Genomic DNA, 17,618 nt, shown 5'->3' on the forward strand with positions numbered 1-17,618 from the left:
ACTAAAATGGAAATTATTATATTGAACGGTTTTCAAGAAATTTTAAAGCTGCACATAATATATATTGTAGTGAAAAGTGCTGTCATACAAAAACTTGTTTACTGAGCATGTCTTTCTAATAATTATATATATGTATATTTGTTTCTTTGTTTGTTATATTCCTATCTTTTTTCAGAAACTTTCAAAAGCGTTTAAACGCGGTTTTGACTTATTGTAAAAGAAAGGTAACCTCATCAAATTATTATTATTTCACATTTGAGTAGTTTGAAAAAAAAAACATCAGTTTTACAAGTGGAATTTTATTTATTTTTTTAAGAAAAGTTATTTTTAGCTAGACATTTTATGTAACGATCTGGGTACAATTGACAACATTACTTTTTATTATTTTTAGTAATAATGACTTCACTATTGCTTTCCTGCGCTGTAAGCGCCTGTCTATCTGCCAATCTCATTCTTCAAGAGTAAGCGAGACGCGATGTTGTCATTCTATTGTACTATTTAACAAGTCGTGAAAATCGGTTAACCTCAAAATGAGTCTCTGCGTAGTGTTGTTCGTTTTTTTTCCGGCAGGTTCGCTACTATCGTTCTACTACGCAGGCCAATTGCCAAACGGTCCAATTGTCGTGTGAAAAATCAGAAACTTCTGAACTTTTTCGATTCATGCATGCAATCTTGAAATTTGCACGATAATACGTACTGTCAGCAGTAAATCCAGGTACATGTAAAAGGGGTATTGGAGCTAGGTATCACTTTAGATTTGGGATTAATTTATTGTATATTGCTTGGGGGGAAATATACAATGACATATTAAATGGACGACTCACTTCATACCCGGCGCGCACGAGAAATTGTGCATGAAAGTCATTTACAGATGTATAGGTAGATGTCACGTGACCATTGACGTATCCGTTTCCATTATGCGATACAAGCTTCGAGAATGTATAGTAATATAACCTTTATTGTAATGGCGTATTAGTGTCATGACTCATTGCGTTAGAAACAGATTCTCGGTTACTTACGACTTCTCGGAGATTAGACGCCAGTGAGCTCAGCGAATCACAGGCGACTGACTGTCCAATGGTTCCTGTCATTCAATTGCATTGAATAAACATTCATCAATATCTTAAAATGGCATTTTATAAATAATAAATAATACTAACACATGCAAAGTGATATCCCATCTTTCTTGGAGTGTTTAGTAGATTTTTATACAATTTTTAACTAGGCACATTGGAATTTTGTAACACAATAATAACGGTGGAGTCGAAACCTGACAGTCAGAAATTTTGTATGGGCAGACCCAGCGGTGTCGCCAGACCGCTTGCAAGCCGAATGTTCATTTGAGCGTAGGATACCGATATTAAAATATGAATTTCGCCATCCGGCAGACCCGACACAAAGTGAGTGTCATTTTATTTTCTAGATGCTTCGTCCATATTAATGTCATTGGAAATATAGCATCAAAAGTATATACGATATCAATAAATTCTAATAAAACTTCGTGTATTTTAGACATTTTAGTCATTGCAACCTTACTGTTGTTGTGTGAACAACGTTGTCAATTTTTTCTTTAGCAATTATTTTTAATAATACTCTCTGATGATGGTTTTTTTTAGCAAGATAGGCGATGAAAATTATTTCACGTGCTTACCAATAATTAGTGAGCACTACCTGTCTAGCAGATTTTAGAAACTTTAGCTACGGCGGCACAATTTTGTTTTTCTGTGTATGCTACTGTGACTTTTCTTTATACTAGATTAGACAAAAAGTATTCAACAATTATAAATTGGCGAAAAAAATGCAATTATGTGGTGTAATAACTGTTCGTTCACGTTCAAAGACGTTTGTGGTGATTAACTGAGCAAACATGGTACACATCGCATGCAAAGCTATTTATTATACACCGAAATATTTGTATTAAAATATTGTGCTAATTGAGACAGAATAGCTTTGCTTTACTTTACAGATACAACATATAATTAACGGAAAATATTAAAACAATATTTATACAGAGTCTAAAAACCATAACCATTGTAGTCAGGATACTATAGTTTATCGATTTTGTTACAACAAAATAAATTATGTATATATTCTATAAAGAAAGGGTAAGTAAGCATTAACCTAATAATGCTTCAGCTTGACGCTGATCAAGAGAAATCAACATCCCTTAACAACGGCGATATTAATCCATGTTTTAGTTTAGACGATATCACAATCTTTTTTATTCAATATATATGTATATATATATAAAATATACTTAAAACTCTTTTAATAACTCATTTAGTGCTAACACCGCGACTGGCGCGTTTGGAGTCGTTTTTTTTTTTTTTAAGTACCTATTAATAACCATGCCCTTGCTTTTTCGTACAAGGCGGTTGGGTGGGTTAGTTGCATTGATGTGGAGCTAATTAGGTTCCTCCATTTATATCTTTAATTTTCTTTATGGCCAGGATTAAATATTTTGTGTAGTGTTCTTGTGTTGTTATATTGCTTAATACTTTGTGAGGCTTTTGGAGGTCAATTTCATGATTATGCTGTCTGAGTCCTGAGAGTCTATTGCTCCCTTTCTAGTATAGAGCAGTCGTTGATGACATACCACACAGTTTGAGAAGTGTTGCCGTCACATGGACAACAGTCATCATCCCTCAATTTAAATCTTTTTAGATAAGTTGGAGCTTGGAGTCGTTGGTCATTAGATACAATTAATATGTTATTTAAATGTGGTAATTAAAAGGTTAGCAGTGTTTGTATTAAATAACATAATCAACATAAAAACCTAAACATTATATTTTCAGAACAGTCTCTCCATAAATTCATAAACTATAATTATTGTTACCTGCCTACTTAACAAGTTCATAAAATCTTATATTGGATGGATAATATAATATATAAATAAATATTAAACTCAAATCTACCATGAAACAATATTAATGTTGGAAGTAGGATATTAGGAAAGCTTTATGTAACGCGAAGCTATTTGCAATGTCACCAGATGTCGGTAATATCCTAATGTCATTTACTTTTACCCTGGATATCAACCTTTATTCTCGGAAAATGGGAAAACGGTTAATATTTAATTTTAAATCTAATGCAGATTTAATTTATCATACAATGATAATATATTATTGTGCATGTTAAGTATCACTATATTTTAATTAAGTAGATTATTTGATTGATTTACTAAAATGTTTATTTAATTATTCAAGAATGATTTAACACTAATTAAAACATTGTATTCAACAACTACATTACTGAAGTTATACATATAAATTAAACTCTAATTATAAAATAAAGATACCCAGTGTCAAACAATAGAATTATATAAATATTTAACTAGGTAGCCTTTTACGACACATCATTTTAATATAATAAAATACACTATTTATTAATACAACAAAAGATAAATAAATAATAAGTGCAACGTTATGGAAGTGTTGTATATTTTTTTTATAAAAACTGAGATAAAAGCACCCAGTTCAAGATAAAGGATACTACTAGTATATTTATAGGCTTTAGACTAAAAAAATATCTAGTGTACGAGGATTTTTATTCAATTTATTAGAACGAAATTGTGACCTGCTCACGTCAATGACAATAAAATAGTTAAAACCATACACAAATAATTAACAAACTAATTCAAGATAACATTATCTACATCATAGGATAGGTATTGAAAACAATAATAATTATGTAATTACCACATTGTTTCAACGTTGATAGCCAATTTATTGAGTTGCACATTAAACTAACGACATTGCATAATTTAATTCATCCCGTAAAATGCAAGACACTAATGTTTAAAAAAAAACCAAACTTCATCATCCGCCGTCCTGTTATCATCATTCTAGAGTACCATGATGATTTTTTAAAATTTCATTTTAGTAAACAGATTATATCATAAATGTCTAATAATTTGACTGTATTAAAATTAATTACTATATATAAATTTGGTTTTCGTGCACACTAATTTTTACTTTTATACCATCTTTGTTGATAATGAAAATATGTACCTTTTAAAATTATTTAAATAATAATTCTGTCAAGTTAATTGTAGCTTAATTAACGGTTTATATTATGTATTATGTGCTATCAATTATTATCATAGCGATAATGTTTATTTTTCATATGATAGTGTCCTATTTTCCCGATTTATTTTCTGCGTTCCTGTTCAACATATCATTGGATTATGCCTCGCAATATTAACCGTCAGTTCGTAAATCAAATGCAACCAAAAGAGACGAACGGGTAAAAGAGATAAACGTTATAACAATAATTATTTATTTATTTATTTTATTTAATACAAAATGATCTCCGCATAAATAATTATATTTACGACCAGGCAAACAGAACCATTAAAGCGATAGATAACTCAACCAAAATCAGAAGCTGCGCATTATCTCCATACTACTATAGTTTTTGGATTTACTCTAGGAATATGTTTACACACATATTATTATGTAAGTGGCTAAAATGTACAGGAAGTTTCAAATGTCGTCATCCGATGCACTCATTTGTAAATAATTTAGATCAAAATGTATTTAAAACCTACATTATAAATTGTAGCCAAATAGCCACTTCAAGCGCCGTTCAAGTTCAACAATTTTTATGGCATTTTCGCCAATATCTTCAATATTTCAGGTGGAAGATTCTATAATTTTCTATTGGTATATTACATGTTGTTGATGAGTTTTTTACTACTCTGTCACATACTTGAATGACAAAAATAAATGGCGGTAGGTATCTTCAAATAGGGTCATAACATTTTTCAACCACCCGATACAAATTATACTAATATAACTTTTAAATGTATTGAAAAGTGCGTGTTTGTCCACCATCACCTACATTGCGTACACGTTGGACTCTATTGTCTAAGTGTTGGACACATTATAAATACTATTGTGATTATGTTTTATGATATTATTATAATAAAAATAATAATGTATGAACTATGAAGAGATAATAATAATTATAGTTTATAATATTCACTCAATAATAAACGTTTGTTTTCCATTTCACAAAGTATCTAGTCTTTCAGTATAAAACTGCTTAGTTAGCTTAGTATATTTTCAAGATTTTTTCAAGAAACTGGAAGTTATTCATAATAATACTTGATAAAACTCACCATGTTAGTGAAATGTCGAAAAATATTTTTGAGTGTAGTGAACCCCGTTATACAAAACTGTTTATTGTTTATTTATTATACTCAATTAAATAATTTTAATAAGATTCTCATAATGTTCAGCTGGTCAAAATAGGAGAGCTAAAAAATGTCGACTGAGTTTATGACAATTTTTTACAGCAATTAAGTTGTCCTTTTTTCCTTTACGTGTGATGAATTATTTGACATAGTTTACTAAAAAAAACGTGAAAGTTGCCGTGATAATTTTTTAATAGTATGTAATTCACACAAATCAAATTTAACAGGAGGCACAAAAACGTGTTTGTTACGGTTTTCGATCAAAGTTAAAATATAAAATAGACATAACCTTGAAGTGCGTGATAATTAATAATTTGGTTTTTATATCTCTAATATGATATTAATTACTGATTTAATTTAAAAAAAAAAACCAACAGAAACGATGGTTAAGTCGTTTTTCCTACGTCACTTAATTCTTTTATTTAAATTGTCAGTTTAATTTCGACATTTGCAGCTTACATCATTTGGAGTTTTGGACACAACATGTATTTACAACGTTATTATGCAATAAAACCTATTTTGAAAAAACTGAGGGTTACGCCCTTTTTCCTTTCTACAGTCGATATCTACATTAGTAGTATTAAAACACTTTTAATTACCCAATCCAGTTATACAATTAATTAAAGTATAGCAATAGCCTATAATATCCAGTGCTGAGCAAGAATTTTTATACGTATGTATTTCTTCGATGAAATAAAGTCCTGACAGTTTCAAACGGCCAATTAAGAAAATAGTTTCCAATAAGACATATCACGACGGTGTTGCAAGGAAATGAATTGAATTAGTTTACCTATTTATTTTAAATCAGCGAGTAGTTAAATGGCAATCGTGCTCTTAATTACACAGCTATATAGTTTGTTGTTAATTAACAAAGGTACATTTATTTTCAGTACAAATTATTGATTAAAAATAGTTACCTATTAATTGACAAGAAATTAAACCAATCTTAGTTACCTACCTAAGTAAATAATAAGATTTTTTATTATTCTCAACATGTGGGACTCAGATTTCATTGTTTATCATTGAATAAATAATATAAAAAGTGTTAATATAAGAAATATAGATTATACATTCTTAATAAACCATTTCTTTTATTGATTGAATAATTGACAAGATTTGATAATGTAACATTCCATATATTATAGAACATACATAACTTGAAAATACCTTAGATATTTATATAACAACTACAAAAAATCACATTTGAAAAAATTACAATGCTCGACGTTTTTTTTTCAAATGTGATTTTTTCTAGTGGGTGATCGGAGGTGTTTTCAAGTTATGTATGTTTAACTACATATTCTTTTTTTCAGCAAGGATAGATTATTGCACCTAGTTTGCATTTGAAACTACTAAGAACTAATGTGAAAAAACTCAAAAAAATCAAATATTTTGATACAAGGTAAAATATAAGATTTTCCGAGGTTTGGCCATCAATAAAATGTAAATCATGCACGAACTAGTTTTTTTTGTCAAATTTTTTTTTCGTACCTATATTATTCATTTATTTATAATATAGGTATAACAACCGACAATACGCCAAAATGGGAAACAGCAACATTTAAATAAATTACAAAAAATTGACAATGTCTCTTTGAAGAGGACAAAATCGGTACAGATTATTATTAAACTAATTTTAATTAGGTAGTACTAAATATTGTATATACTTTTCAGTGCCAAATATTCTTAATTTAAAATAATTAGTATTCTAAAATGTCTTTTATAATAATATTATTTACATGTCTTTTGTTTTTAATAACGTTCTTTTTTCAAATAGATTCAAAACGTTTGTTATAAATTATATACATCATCGCATAGTGAGTGAAGTGAAAAATTTCATATCAGACTTGTGTATCAGAGCCGTGACGCCGCACCGCATCATATCTGACGTCACCCAGTTATCAGGCTTGCATAAGATGTCACAGGAATATTGTTATCACTGAATCACTACTAAAGTATGTACACAAATCCACTCACCCTCCGTCCCGCTTCGTTGTTGTGCCTGTTCATGAGAGCGCGCGCGTGCCGCCTGCTCCCTCGCTTTGCTCGCATCTCCCGCTCGCGACTGTCCACAAAACTTTCGCTGAACCTATAAACAAAACAAAAAATGACAAATTATCGAACATGCTAAAATTATCATCTTTGATAAATTCTGAATTAAATAAAAAATCCACAACGTCATATTTTTATGTTAAATGAAACTGATTCAACGCGTGAAGAAAAATCCTCATCTATTACGAAGACGTATGTGAAATGGGTTTACATTATCAAAATATATTTTTAATATTTATTCAATATTCAAAATCTTCATAGTATTTTTATAATGGTTTCTCTTTCAAACTGGATATAACATCTTTTGACAGTACCTAATATCAGAATGATTTTGGTATTGTTGAACTGGTAAATATCGAAACGTTAATATTTCTTTAATTAACAATATTTTTTAAATCAAATCTAAATTGCCGTTAACTTTATGCTTTTATTACTAACGTAATATAATATGTTAACTATTATTGCGTAAGACTGATAAAAGTCGATGTTTCTCATCAATTAGGCGAGAAAACACTTAGATTACGACTGCATGTGCAATAAATAAACATGAAAATCGTAATGACTTGCATCGCATTTAATCATTTGCAAAGAAAAAAAAATCAGACTCTAATTTAAGGCTTTTTTGGCAGCTTTATTTGTTGATAAAAGTTTCCTAAGAAATATACTTGTATAATGAAAGCTCGTTTATAATTATTATTGATACAATTCAAAATATTTCAACAACAATAAATTTATGTTAGTTCAATGCAAAGTCAATTATTATATTTATTTTAAATCACTAAAAAATAATATTTCATATACCGAAAATATTATTAACAAAAATATAAGACTTAACAGGTGTATCTAATTTTACTCCTGGTATAAATCCAAGAGAAATTTACCTCCTCAGTCAATTTTCCTACAAACTTTCTCACTCGCATAACAGTATCCTAAATAGAAACTCAGTCCAAAACTTATATCACTGACCACTCCAGATATTTTACAATATCATACTGGTTTAAGTGAGACTTTATAGAAAATTATTCCAAACACTCAAAATAAGATCGATTTAAACATAGTATCGAATCGAATACAATTAAAAAGTAATCATTTAATTTTTTCATCGCAATTATGTAATCTTTTGTTAAAATAAACGATTTTTGATGAGTTTAACATGGTGTTGAAATTTGTAATTCAGATACTTTTGTCTTTGATATGTCAGTCGTGTTAAGAGAGGGGCGCCATATCTAGTACCATAGCAACGCAATTTTAGCGCCGCCCCTAGTATTGATTTTCCCTCTCACCCCACACAATATACGCTCTCGTATAGTAAGTCACCGTGTGTTTGGCATGGGGTTTTAAACCGTCTGTACATGGACGTTGAGATAAGTTTCGTTTGTACATTCGGTAAATTTTCCCGGAGGATTCGGTCACTTTGAGAGGTTTCGAGGATTTTGTTACGAATATTTCTCCTCAGTTATCTGAGCGCCTGGTAGTTTTAGTTGATTGTCAAAAGGTTAAAACTGCTCTTTTTAATGAATATTTTCAAACAACTTACGAGTCAATGATTTCTTCAGTATTCAATAAATTTACTTAAAGTTAAATCTAGACAATATTTATTATATACATTAATATAGTAACGATAACTGTATTGTTTGATTGAATTGGCAACACATTTTTATTCGTAATAATACTTCCAACATGCTAATTCATTCTAATCTTTTGCAAAAAATAGTTCTTCTATTTGCATGTTCAATACCTCCGTTCTGGTACTCAATATATAATTCGCTAAACTTGCATCTCATAGCATTATAATATGGTGATTTTCCTTCAATTGATTGATAAGTTGAATTTTATTTATATATTGTCTCTGTTCTGGAGAATACTAGTTTTGAGTAATTTGACTTTGAAGTTGTTAAAATGTTTGAAATGGTCTATCATGTGAGTTTATTAAGTAATCGTAAAATGAATGACTTTAAAATAAAGACTATTTATTTATTAAGAAGGTTTCCAGACGGTAAAGTTTGAAATAAGGAACATTTTGGTATAACTAACTCAATATGTCATTTTTTCGAATTAGTGTCTTCTGCCAGAACAGTGACGATATTATATATTATGTAAATAAGTAGTAAGTACTCTTTTTTACTATTTTTCTTTATTTCTGTTAGTTTATGAATGCCATTTTTACTTGTCTATGTTTTATACAAATTCACACAAAGATATATATTATTTTTAGCAGTATTCAATATTTTATATTTTACCATTTTAATTGCATTTTTTCTATTATATCTAATTTTTTTTAAATATGTAGAACCGTTTTGTCCTTATGACATCTTCAATTGGTACTACAAAGTTTTGCAACGTAATATTATGTATTACACAATTATCAGATAGCTTAGAAATTCATGATTAATACAATCACAATTTGGCACGAGGATGAACCAATCAAATCAAACGTTTAGTCTCCACATTAAATAAGGATAAATTAGAACTTCAAATCTAATCATTTTTATACCAAGTAGGTACATCTTCTTATTAAACTAGCTAGGTATTTATTATGTATGGAGTAATTTATTATTATTCTTTGATTGAAATAAGCAATATAATAAAATAATTTGAAAACCTAATTTACACCATTTTTGGCACAAGCAAGTGCGATAATCCGATTTACTTAAATCTTCTGCTACATTATGTGCGCCTGATATTTTCCGACGGATTTGGACAATCTTAAGCGCTAAAGCCTTATCCGCCCATCCGCTTAGCTCCGCCCTTCGTGCAATATCCGCCTATGCTTGGTTTTCCTACACGCAAAAAAATAATAAAAAAATATATTATATTGAACACACTATAAAAAGTTCTGAAATGGGTAATTGAACAATTTATCAAGATCATATATGTTAATTTATAAATAGTATAATTGCATATATTATAAAAATTAAAAATAAATTCTTGGTAATGCTACTGTTATATTAGTCATGAGTGATCACATTAAAATAATATTAAGATTATACAACCATAATATTTATACAATATAACATTATTTGTCGCAATATATTCCAATTTTTAAGTACATTATTTCTACTTAATACTTGGTAACCGAAAATTTTCAAAACTTATTAATTATTTATTTTCATTATTTGCGTTTGGAGTGGACAATGTAAATTGTATTAACATTTTGGTGATGAACTATGATATAATACGATAATGATATTCCACTTTTATGTAATATTTAATACCAAATTGCGAGTCTCACATAACTATATAGTTTACTCTCGTAGGGAGCAGTATCAGGCAGCAGGTATTGATTAAATAAATACTTAGTTTTTTTTACATGCTAATTTTAACAACAATATCAAAGAATTAAAAATGGTAAAATTAAATACGTAGAATCCAAATATAAAAATTTAAAATCAATATATATTTTTATAGAAACCACTTTGGGTCTAGGTGAATAACGAAACAAAATGTTTTTAAATTAAATTTAAATCAGTGTATTATTATTATTATTAGTGTTTAGTAACACAATTGACTTGTGAACATTGTTTTAATCCCTCTGAGTACACCTTTTGTTTCCTAGATCCCTGGTAGAAAAATGGCTGGAATGCGGGAATTCGTTTCCAAAGTGCTCGCAAGCGATTTCCCGCCAATTTTCTTAAGAAATAACTGGAATGCCGCACATACCGCCATCTCCTGCGGATTCTTTGCGCCTGTTATAGAAAATTCATCAATACAATGTTTCGCGTGGAATTTTCGCACTAATTTTTATTTTTTTAAATAAAAAAATTAAAATCTAAAAAATATAAATTATCAAAAAAGATATATTTTCCAGCGAAAAAGGTACCTACACACAATTTAACATGAATCAATATTTTAGTAATATTTCACAGTTTTAGTCTTATTCATTTTATTATTTGTGTTTAAAACAATAGCTTGTAGGTACCTATGTATAAATTATTTTTTCAATGAACAATAATTATTATCTTTGAATGTTGTATCTATTCGTATGAGTTTGTAGACTGATAGAATGATAATAATTGAACAGGTACTAAAAACGTAAAACATTATAATTATAATAGATATCCAAAATTATTGACATCCTTCTTTTCTTCTTATCCCTTAGTAAAATAAGCTCATGATAGCGGAACTTTCTAGGCTACGCTAAGCTTTCTCCTTCTAACATTATTTTAAAAAACATTTTTTTGTATGTATGATTATCTGTATGTACTTAACTATCATTTATGCTACCCTGTCGAAATTATTTGAAAATGCGAGATTTCGGTTAGCATTGAAGAGTATTATTTCTTTGTTATTATACGGAGTAGCTACATGTATACAAAATGAATAAAAATCTCCTGAGTTTTCATTACATCTACGGTTACAGCGAATGTAGGTTGACTTACCCGGGCCACTTTCTGGGCTCCTAATATGGAAAAGCCGAAATATGCAGAAAAATCCATGTTTTTGTGAAAACTGTCATAACGGAAAAGCTAGGCAAAGAATATTAAATATTTTGTGGAAAGCGTTTTCATGAAAATCTACAATAACATTCGCCGTAGACTGAAATGAATGATAGAATATCCGATGCTATTGCATATCACGTTTTACAGGCTTCGTGTGACGTAGACATTCATTGACTACAGCCAACTGACCTACACAATAACCTTTCGCGCTAGTAGAAAATGATACCTCCTCCGTTGCTTGGGCTCCTGGCAGAATCCCACGCCGTGGAAAACGACTTTGAGCTTTCTAGTGGATACAACAGATGTGAAAACTGAATTTTCCGACAGTTTCACCGATAAACCCGCAGGAAAGCGTAGCGCTTTTCCAACCATAGGCAGTGGGAAACCCGTAAAAATATCTCATTCGTTGTTCTGTACTCCTAATCAATCCTGAAACCTTCACGAGACATTCTAGAGGCGACGGCATCAAATTCACATTAAAAACAAATTACAATGTTTAAATAAATACATTTTCATTGAAAATCGATTGTTTTCTCGGTTTTCTTGATAATAAATATTTCCTGAAAATAAATAATTCTTAACACATTTAGGTGCTACGAATAAAAAAAGGTTTCTTGCAGGTGCGCTTGTAGGCTCTACGGCAATAATTTTCAGGAAAACTTTCAGTATATCCGGGAAATCCGAAATTGAAGCCCTTTCGTAGCGTGAAAAAATACCAGGAGAGCAAAGTTGCGAGGAGATAGATAAAGGAAAATTACGTGAGGGAAACGTTCTACGTTGTTAATCGAAGTCTTGCCCTCCTACGCTACGACTCAACCTTGAATATCATGCTATCCTGATACCCGTTTCACCTCTGACCTGTTTTTTTTATTATTTTCCACGAAGATATCATGAGTGAGTTCTTTTAAAATAGATATATTGATTTTATGTTATATTATTTATATTTTTAACAGCACAAATATGTGATATTATATCAAAGCGCTGCGTAATGTACACGTTTTTATCGTATACATTAGTAATATATATTAGTACAATTTATTCTTTAGGTTTGTATCTATCTGATGGTAATTTTAATCATAAAATTATTTAAACATCACTGAAATCTTATAGAACTGTATATTTTTAGGGCTGTATACTTTTGACAAACGATCATTTTTCAGCCAATATAGGTACAGACTTAAAATGATCACATATATGACAATTTTATATTCATTTTCTTATATTTAACTTCCATATTATAATATAATACTTATTTATAGAAGTGTGACATTTTAAATAATAATTTAAAAGTTTAGTGTTCATATCCATAATATTATTTTTTAACGGAATGGGTTTGAAAATTAATACTATATATTTCAACAATGCTGTCATGGCAAGCTTTGCTGTTTTATTTTTAAAAATACGAATTGAACCGGAGTGGACTAGAGCGCCGTTCCGGTTCATGAAATCGTTATCGCTCCATCACAATTTGATCGTCTGAGATTGATAGGCCATAATAACAAAAAATCTAACAAACTTATTTTATAAAATGTACATAAAATTAGATAGTTATGTTACTATTTTCGAAAAATTATCGAGCCCCCTGGTTCGTAAAATTTTCTGTGCTGAAAAAGACACTTTTTCTTCCATTCTTTACAAAATACTAAACAAAACTCTCAAAGGACCAGTATTTGGTGTAATTTTACGAAATATATTAAAAAGAGCTGCCGTGTGTCAGCCACCGTTGGATTCAGTTTATATTGCATAGATTCGTTACGCGATATGCAACTAGACCGGGTGGGTCCCCAATCTGTACGAGGACCTCCACCAAAGGGCAATGGCGTGCGGTGCACGATCGTAAAAACATTATCCACGCTCCACGCATGTGTGATGAGAGGAGGAAACTGCTTTGTGATAAAAATTAGTGCGCGCGCGCATAGGGGAAGCGGAACTGAAATATAATTGGAGGGTTCTCAATAATATGTGACTAAAATCACAAATACATTTTTATACTCTAACTAAATATTTTCCATCATCTATAACTACATTCTACAGTAATTTACAAACACTTATATTCTGGGTCCAAACACACATTGAAAATAGACATGCAAGTTTTTGCCAGATCCGGGATGCAAACCCGGAGCCCACGACATGAGGTTTCCTATAAGCTTATTTTAGAACGCGTCCAGAAGAAATTTCTTCGATGTCTTTATTTTAAAACATTTAACTATTTTCCTTTCGATAATTCGTCAGATGATTATTTTCCGACTGCCTTTCTACAAGGCATGCTTACTTTTCACTCTCTTGAATCTCGTCGATCTCTTCTGCTGTTGAAACACTTTTGCCTGTTATCGCGAGGGATGGTTTCCAATCCTGGTGTCCTAATGAATTTGAATTTCCATGCGCCTGTCAATTACCTACGTGGTCGCAGTCATGATTTATTCTGGATTGGAACCGTTTCCTCGTGTCAAGCCTATCAGGCACCATTAGCGAGGGGTGCAAGACTAGTAAATGCGCTCCCTAAAGACATAGACATTTTCAATGATGTACTTTGCATTTTATTTTTGAAACTGTATTTTTCTGTATAAAATTGTATATTTTTCGTTCTCAAAAATTATATTTTTCTGTATTAAATTGTACTCAAGTATGTTTTGATTATTTTTTTTGTTATTATTATTGTTATTATATATATATTTCTTTTTCTATATTCTCTTCTCTCTTGTGAGGGTAATGTTTGACTTATAATGTAAATCTCATGTTGTGTACGTCTTGAATTTAGATTTGTTATGTCCACAATGTTTTGTATTCTTAAATAAATAAATAAATAAATTATAAATCTGACGCGTAACCACTCAACTATCATGGGCGTCGCTATAAATGTAATAAAGGTATAATAAAAGTGAGAAACTTGCTAATGATAATATAAATTATATTTAATTCTATAGAATGTTTTAAGTCGATAGCTATTTCGGTTGTAATACCATTATCAATACTAGAAAAATATATGACTTGTCTACGCTTAAGTATATAACTCATAGAATGAGACAAAATAATCTCTCTCTCTCACAATGTGACCATTCATGGATAATACATACCTACTTGCATGAAAATCGTATTAGCTTAAAATAATTAATTTACATTTTACTACAAGTTAAAATAGACATTAATTAAAGACTAATAATCACTATAAATTAATTCGCAATGCGAAATAACTTTAAATCATTACCTCTAGTTAGATATTTTTCAATTATATTTGTGAATATAAAAGCTCCGCCTATAAAAAGCTTCTTCAACATATTCATATTTGAATTCAAAACTTGTTGGTAGTTTCTATCTATACGATGACAATACTATTATAACAATATAGTTAGTAGGTACGTAATGTCATCGCCCCAGAAGGGGGTAAGCTGCAATCTTGATAGTGAATCGCCCTTTTGTATCAGTGAGTGAGGCTTTTGTGGAATTGAAATGGCTTGAATATAGGGGCATGATATGATTACAGATAATACCATGCGATTGCAGATAATATGAGCGTCGTTTAACATGTAAAACGTTTTGTTACAGATACTCTTCGAAGGGTATGAAATTTGTACTTCTGTACATCGAATAGGGTTATAAAAATACCTACTTTGTAATTATAATAATTTATAAGATCGATAATAATATAAAAATATTAAATTGTAAATATTTTAATGTAATATTTGTCTAAGATCATTATTTCCTGCAATTAATTTATAAATTGAAGCTTTTTAAAATTGTTACTAAGAATGATGAGTGATATAATAATAATTCGTGAGATTTTGAATCAAGGAATTGATTGGTTATCTGAAATAGGTACATTCTTTATGTACTCAACAATCAATGCCTACTAGATATAATATGTTACTTGAAATCTCGGCAGGTGGCCTGTGCTTAGGCTACCGCTTTATGCATTGATTATAAAAATCAATCATGACTCCTTACAGCCTACACAATAATTGTTCTATGACAATTTTGTACCTAATGTTTTTTGTTTTGATTTTTCTTATATTTGTTTTCATAAAAAATGTATTACTAGCCAAACTTTTTAAAAACTTTGCTTACGCTCATGGTCGAAAATTAATAGCTTGAGGTGTCTTTGGGAGCTAACTGGGAGCAACTTAAAAATCAATAATGCACCACTAAATAAAATATATTAATTCTTGTTGTAATTAAGATATTGTAAAATTGACATTAAGATCATATTTACTAAATCAGATATCGATGGTTTAAGACACTTTTTAGCATAAATTATTTTATGTCAAATTTATTATTACACCGTTAATTTTATTATATTATATTCGGCATACTATCCATTAGAGTTTACAATTGACTCGTTTGGAAGAAATCCAAAATTTTACTTTATTTAATGTTTTGTAACACACTATGGACATTGAACCATTATTTTGATTCGTTTATTTATAACATAATATTAAGATGTATGTTTCAAAAAGTTATAAAGTAAGAACCCTGACACACGACAGTACAATGAGAAGTGTACCGAGTAAAGACTGTTAAGATATAAAACAATATCAATTTAAATACATTGTCATTAAACTGACGTATCTATTATAAAATCTCTATATGACGAGAAGAATGAATATAGCTTTGAATCCCTAAGATTTACATATATCCTAACGTTTTAAACAATTGACATTATTTACAGGAAGTGGTGAAATAAACAAATATGGTGTTTTTAAAAAGCGATAAATAATAAAAATATTAAATAGTATATATGTTACGCCGAATGTGCGCAATTGACTAAATCATGAATTGGGAAAAATTTTGCCTAAATCATGAAAAATACAATCCCGCTGCCTTATTCATGAATTAGGCAAAATATCTGCCAAGTGTGTGAATTTGGCAGTAATTTTTCTGCCTAGTTCATGCATTGGGTCAATTAGATAGTAGCGCTATGGTGGTGTTTTTTGCAACTATACCAAATGTGTCAAATGCTCATGCATTGGTCAAAAAAGATGGTCGCACTCCGGTGGTATTTTTTGCAACTAATGAAACTAACCAAATGTGTCAAATGTCATTGATTATATAAAAATATACCAATCAATAACTACAATGACGTTCATATCCATTTACTATGCCCAAAAAAAAATCTAGAACTATAATAATATGATATACGAAGAATTTTATTAAAAGGTATTTTCGCGATTTGATTCGTGCTTGGGTATCAATCGTGCAATGGTCGATTGTTTGTTTGTGATACCTAGTATGATTTGATAGTTTGTTGACACTTGTTAGCAAACCTTAAAATAGACATTCAGTTGAATTCAGAATTACAACACCTAACCTAACCTAACCTTATAATAATAATAATATTATATTATGTCCAATTATAACTAATAAAACCATCCGTATTAAATTTAATTTTTCTTCTGTCATGTAAGTCTACAGTTTAAGAATTCCATACCCTGGCGAATTCGCGCACTCGGCAGATAATTTACCTTATTCATGAATAAGGCAACGGGCTTGACTATTATATGAATTAGGCAAAATTTTTCCCATTTCATGTACTTAATAGTCAATTTCGCACATTCGGCATAACACATACATAGGTAACCTATCAATTTGTTTTTCAATAAAGCTCTAAAGCTCTCATGTAAAACAATACCAAACATTATACTGATTTCTGTTTTTGATTATTGTTAAATGTAAATTTTAAACATTATTTATTAAGGTCATTAATCACGTACATGTTTTAAGTACACATATCTTTAGCTGGCAAAACATTAATATTGACATTCGTAAATAATAATAATTAGTCGCCGTAAATATTATGAATATGTAGTTTATCACCCATCTGCAAATATTTACAAAGTTTCGTAGTAAAGATTATCATTTGATATTAGTTAAATAGTGAAACCGTATAACTTATATCTAAAAGATACTATCATCTCGAGAAAATCTCCAACAGAGTG

At 29.8% G+C, this 17,618-nt stretch overlaps 1 protein-coding gene across 1 annotated transcript in view; it reads right to left on the minus strand.

Moving 5' to 3' along the window:
• The window catches only part of LOC147075027 (protein Wnt-5b-like), an 85,660-nt gene that overhangs the window by 63,204 nt on the left and 4,838 nt on the right, over positions 1-17,618 (minus strand). The window contains exon 3 of the mRNA XM_085943293.1: positions 7,175-7,286. Within this exon, the coding sequence (XP_085799419.1) occupies positions 7,175-7,286 (112 nt within the window). The remainder of the gene's footprint in view (positions 1-7,174; positions 7,287-17,618) is intronic.

Source organism: Rhyacophila brunnea, unplaced genomic scaffold, assembly GCF_057557595.1.
Source record: "Rhyacophila brunnea isolate RB1 unplaced genomic scaffold, BYU_Rbru_1.0 scaffold_15, whole genome shotgun sequence".
Classification (NCBI taxonomy): Eukaryota; Metazoa; Arthropoda; class Insecta; order Trichoptera; family Rhyacophilidae; genus Rhyacophila; species Rhyacophila brunnea.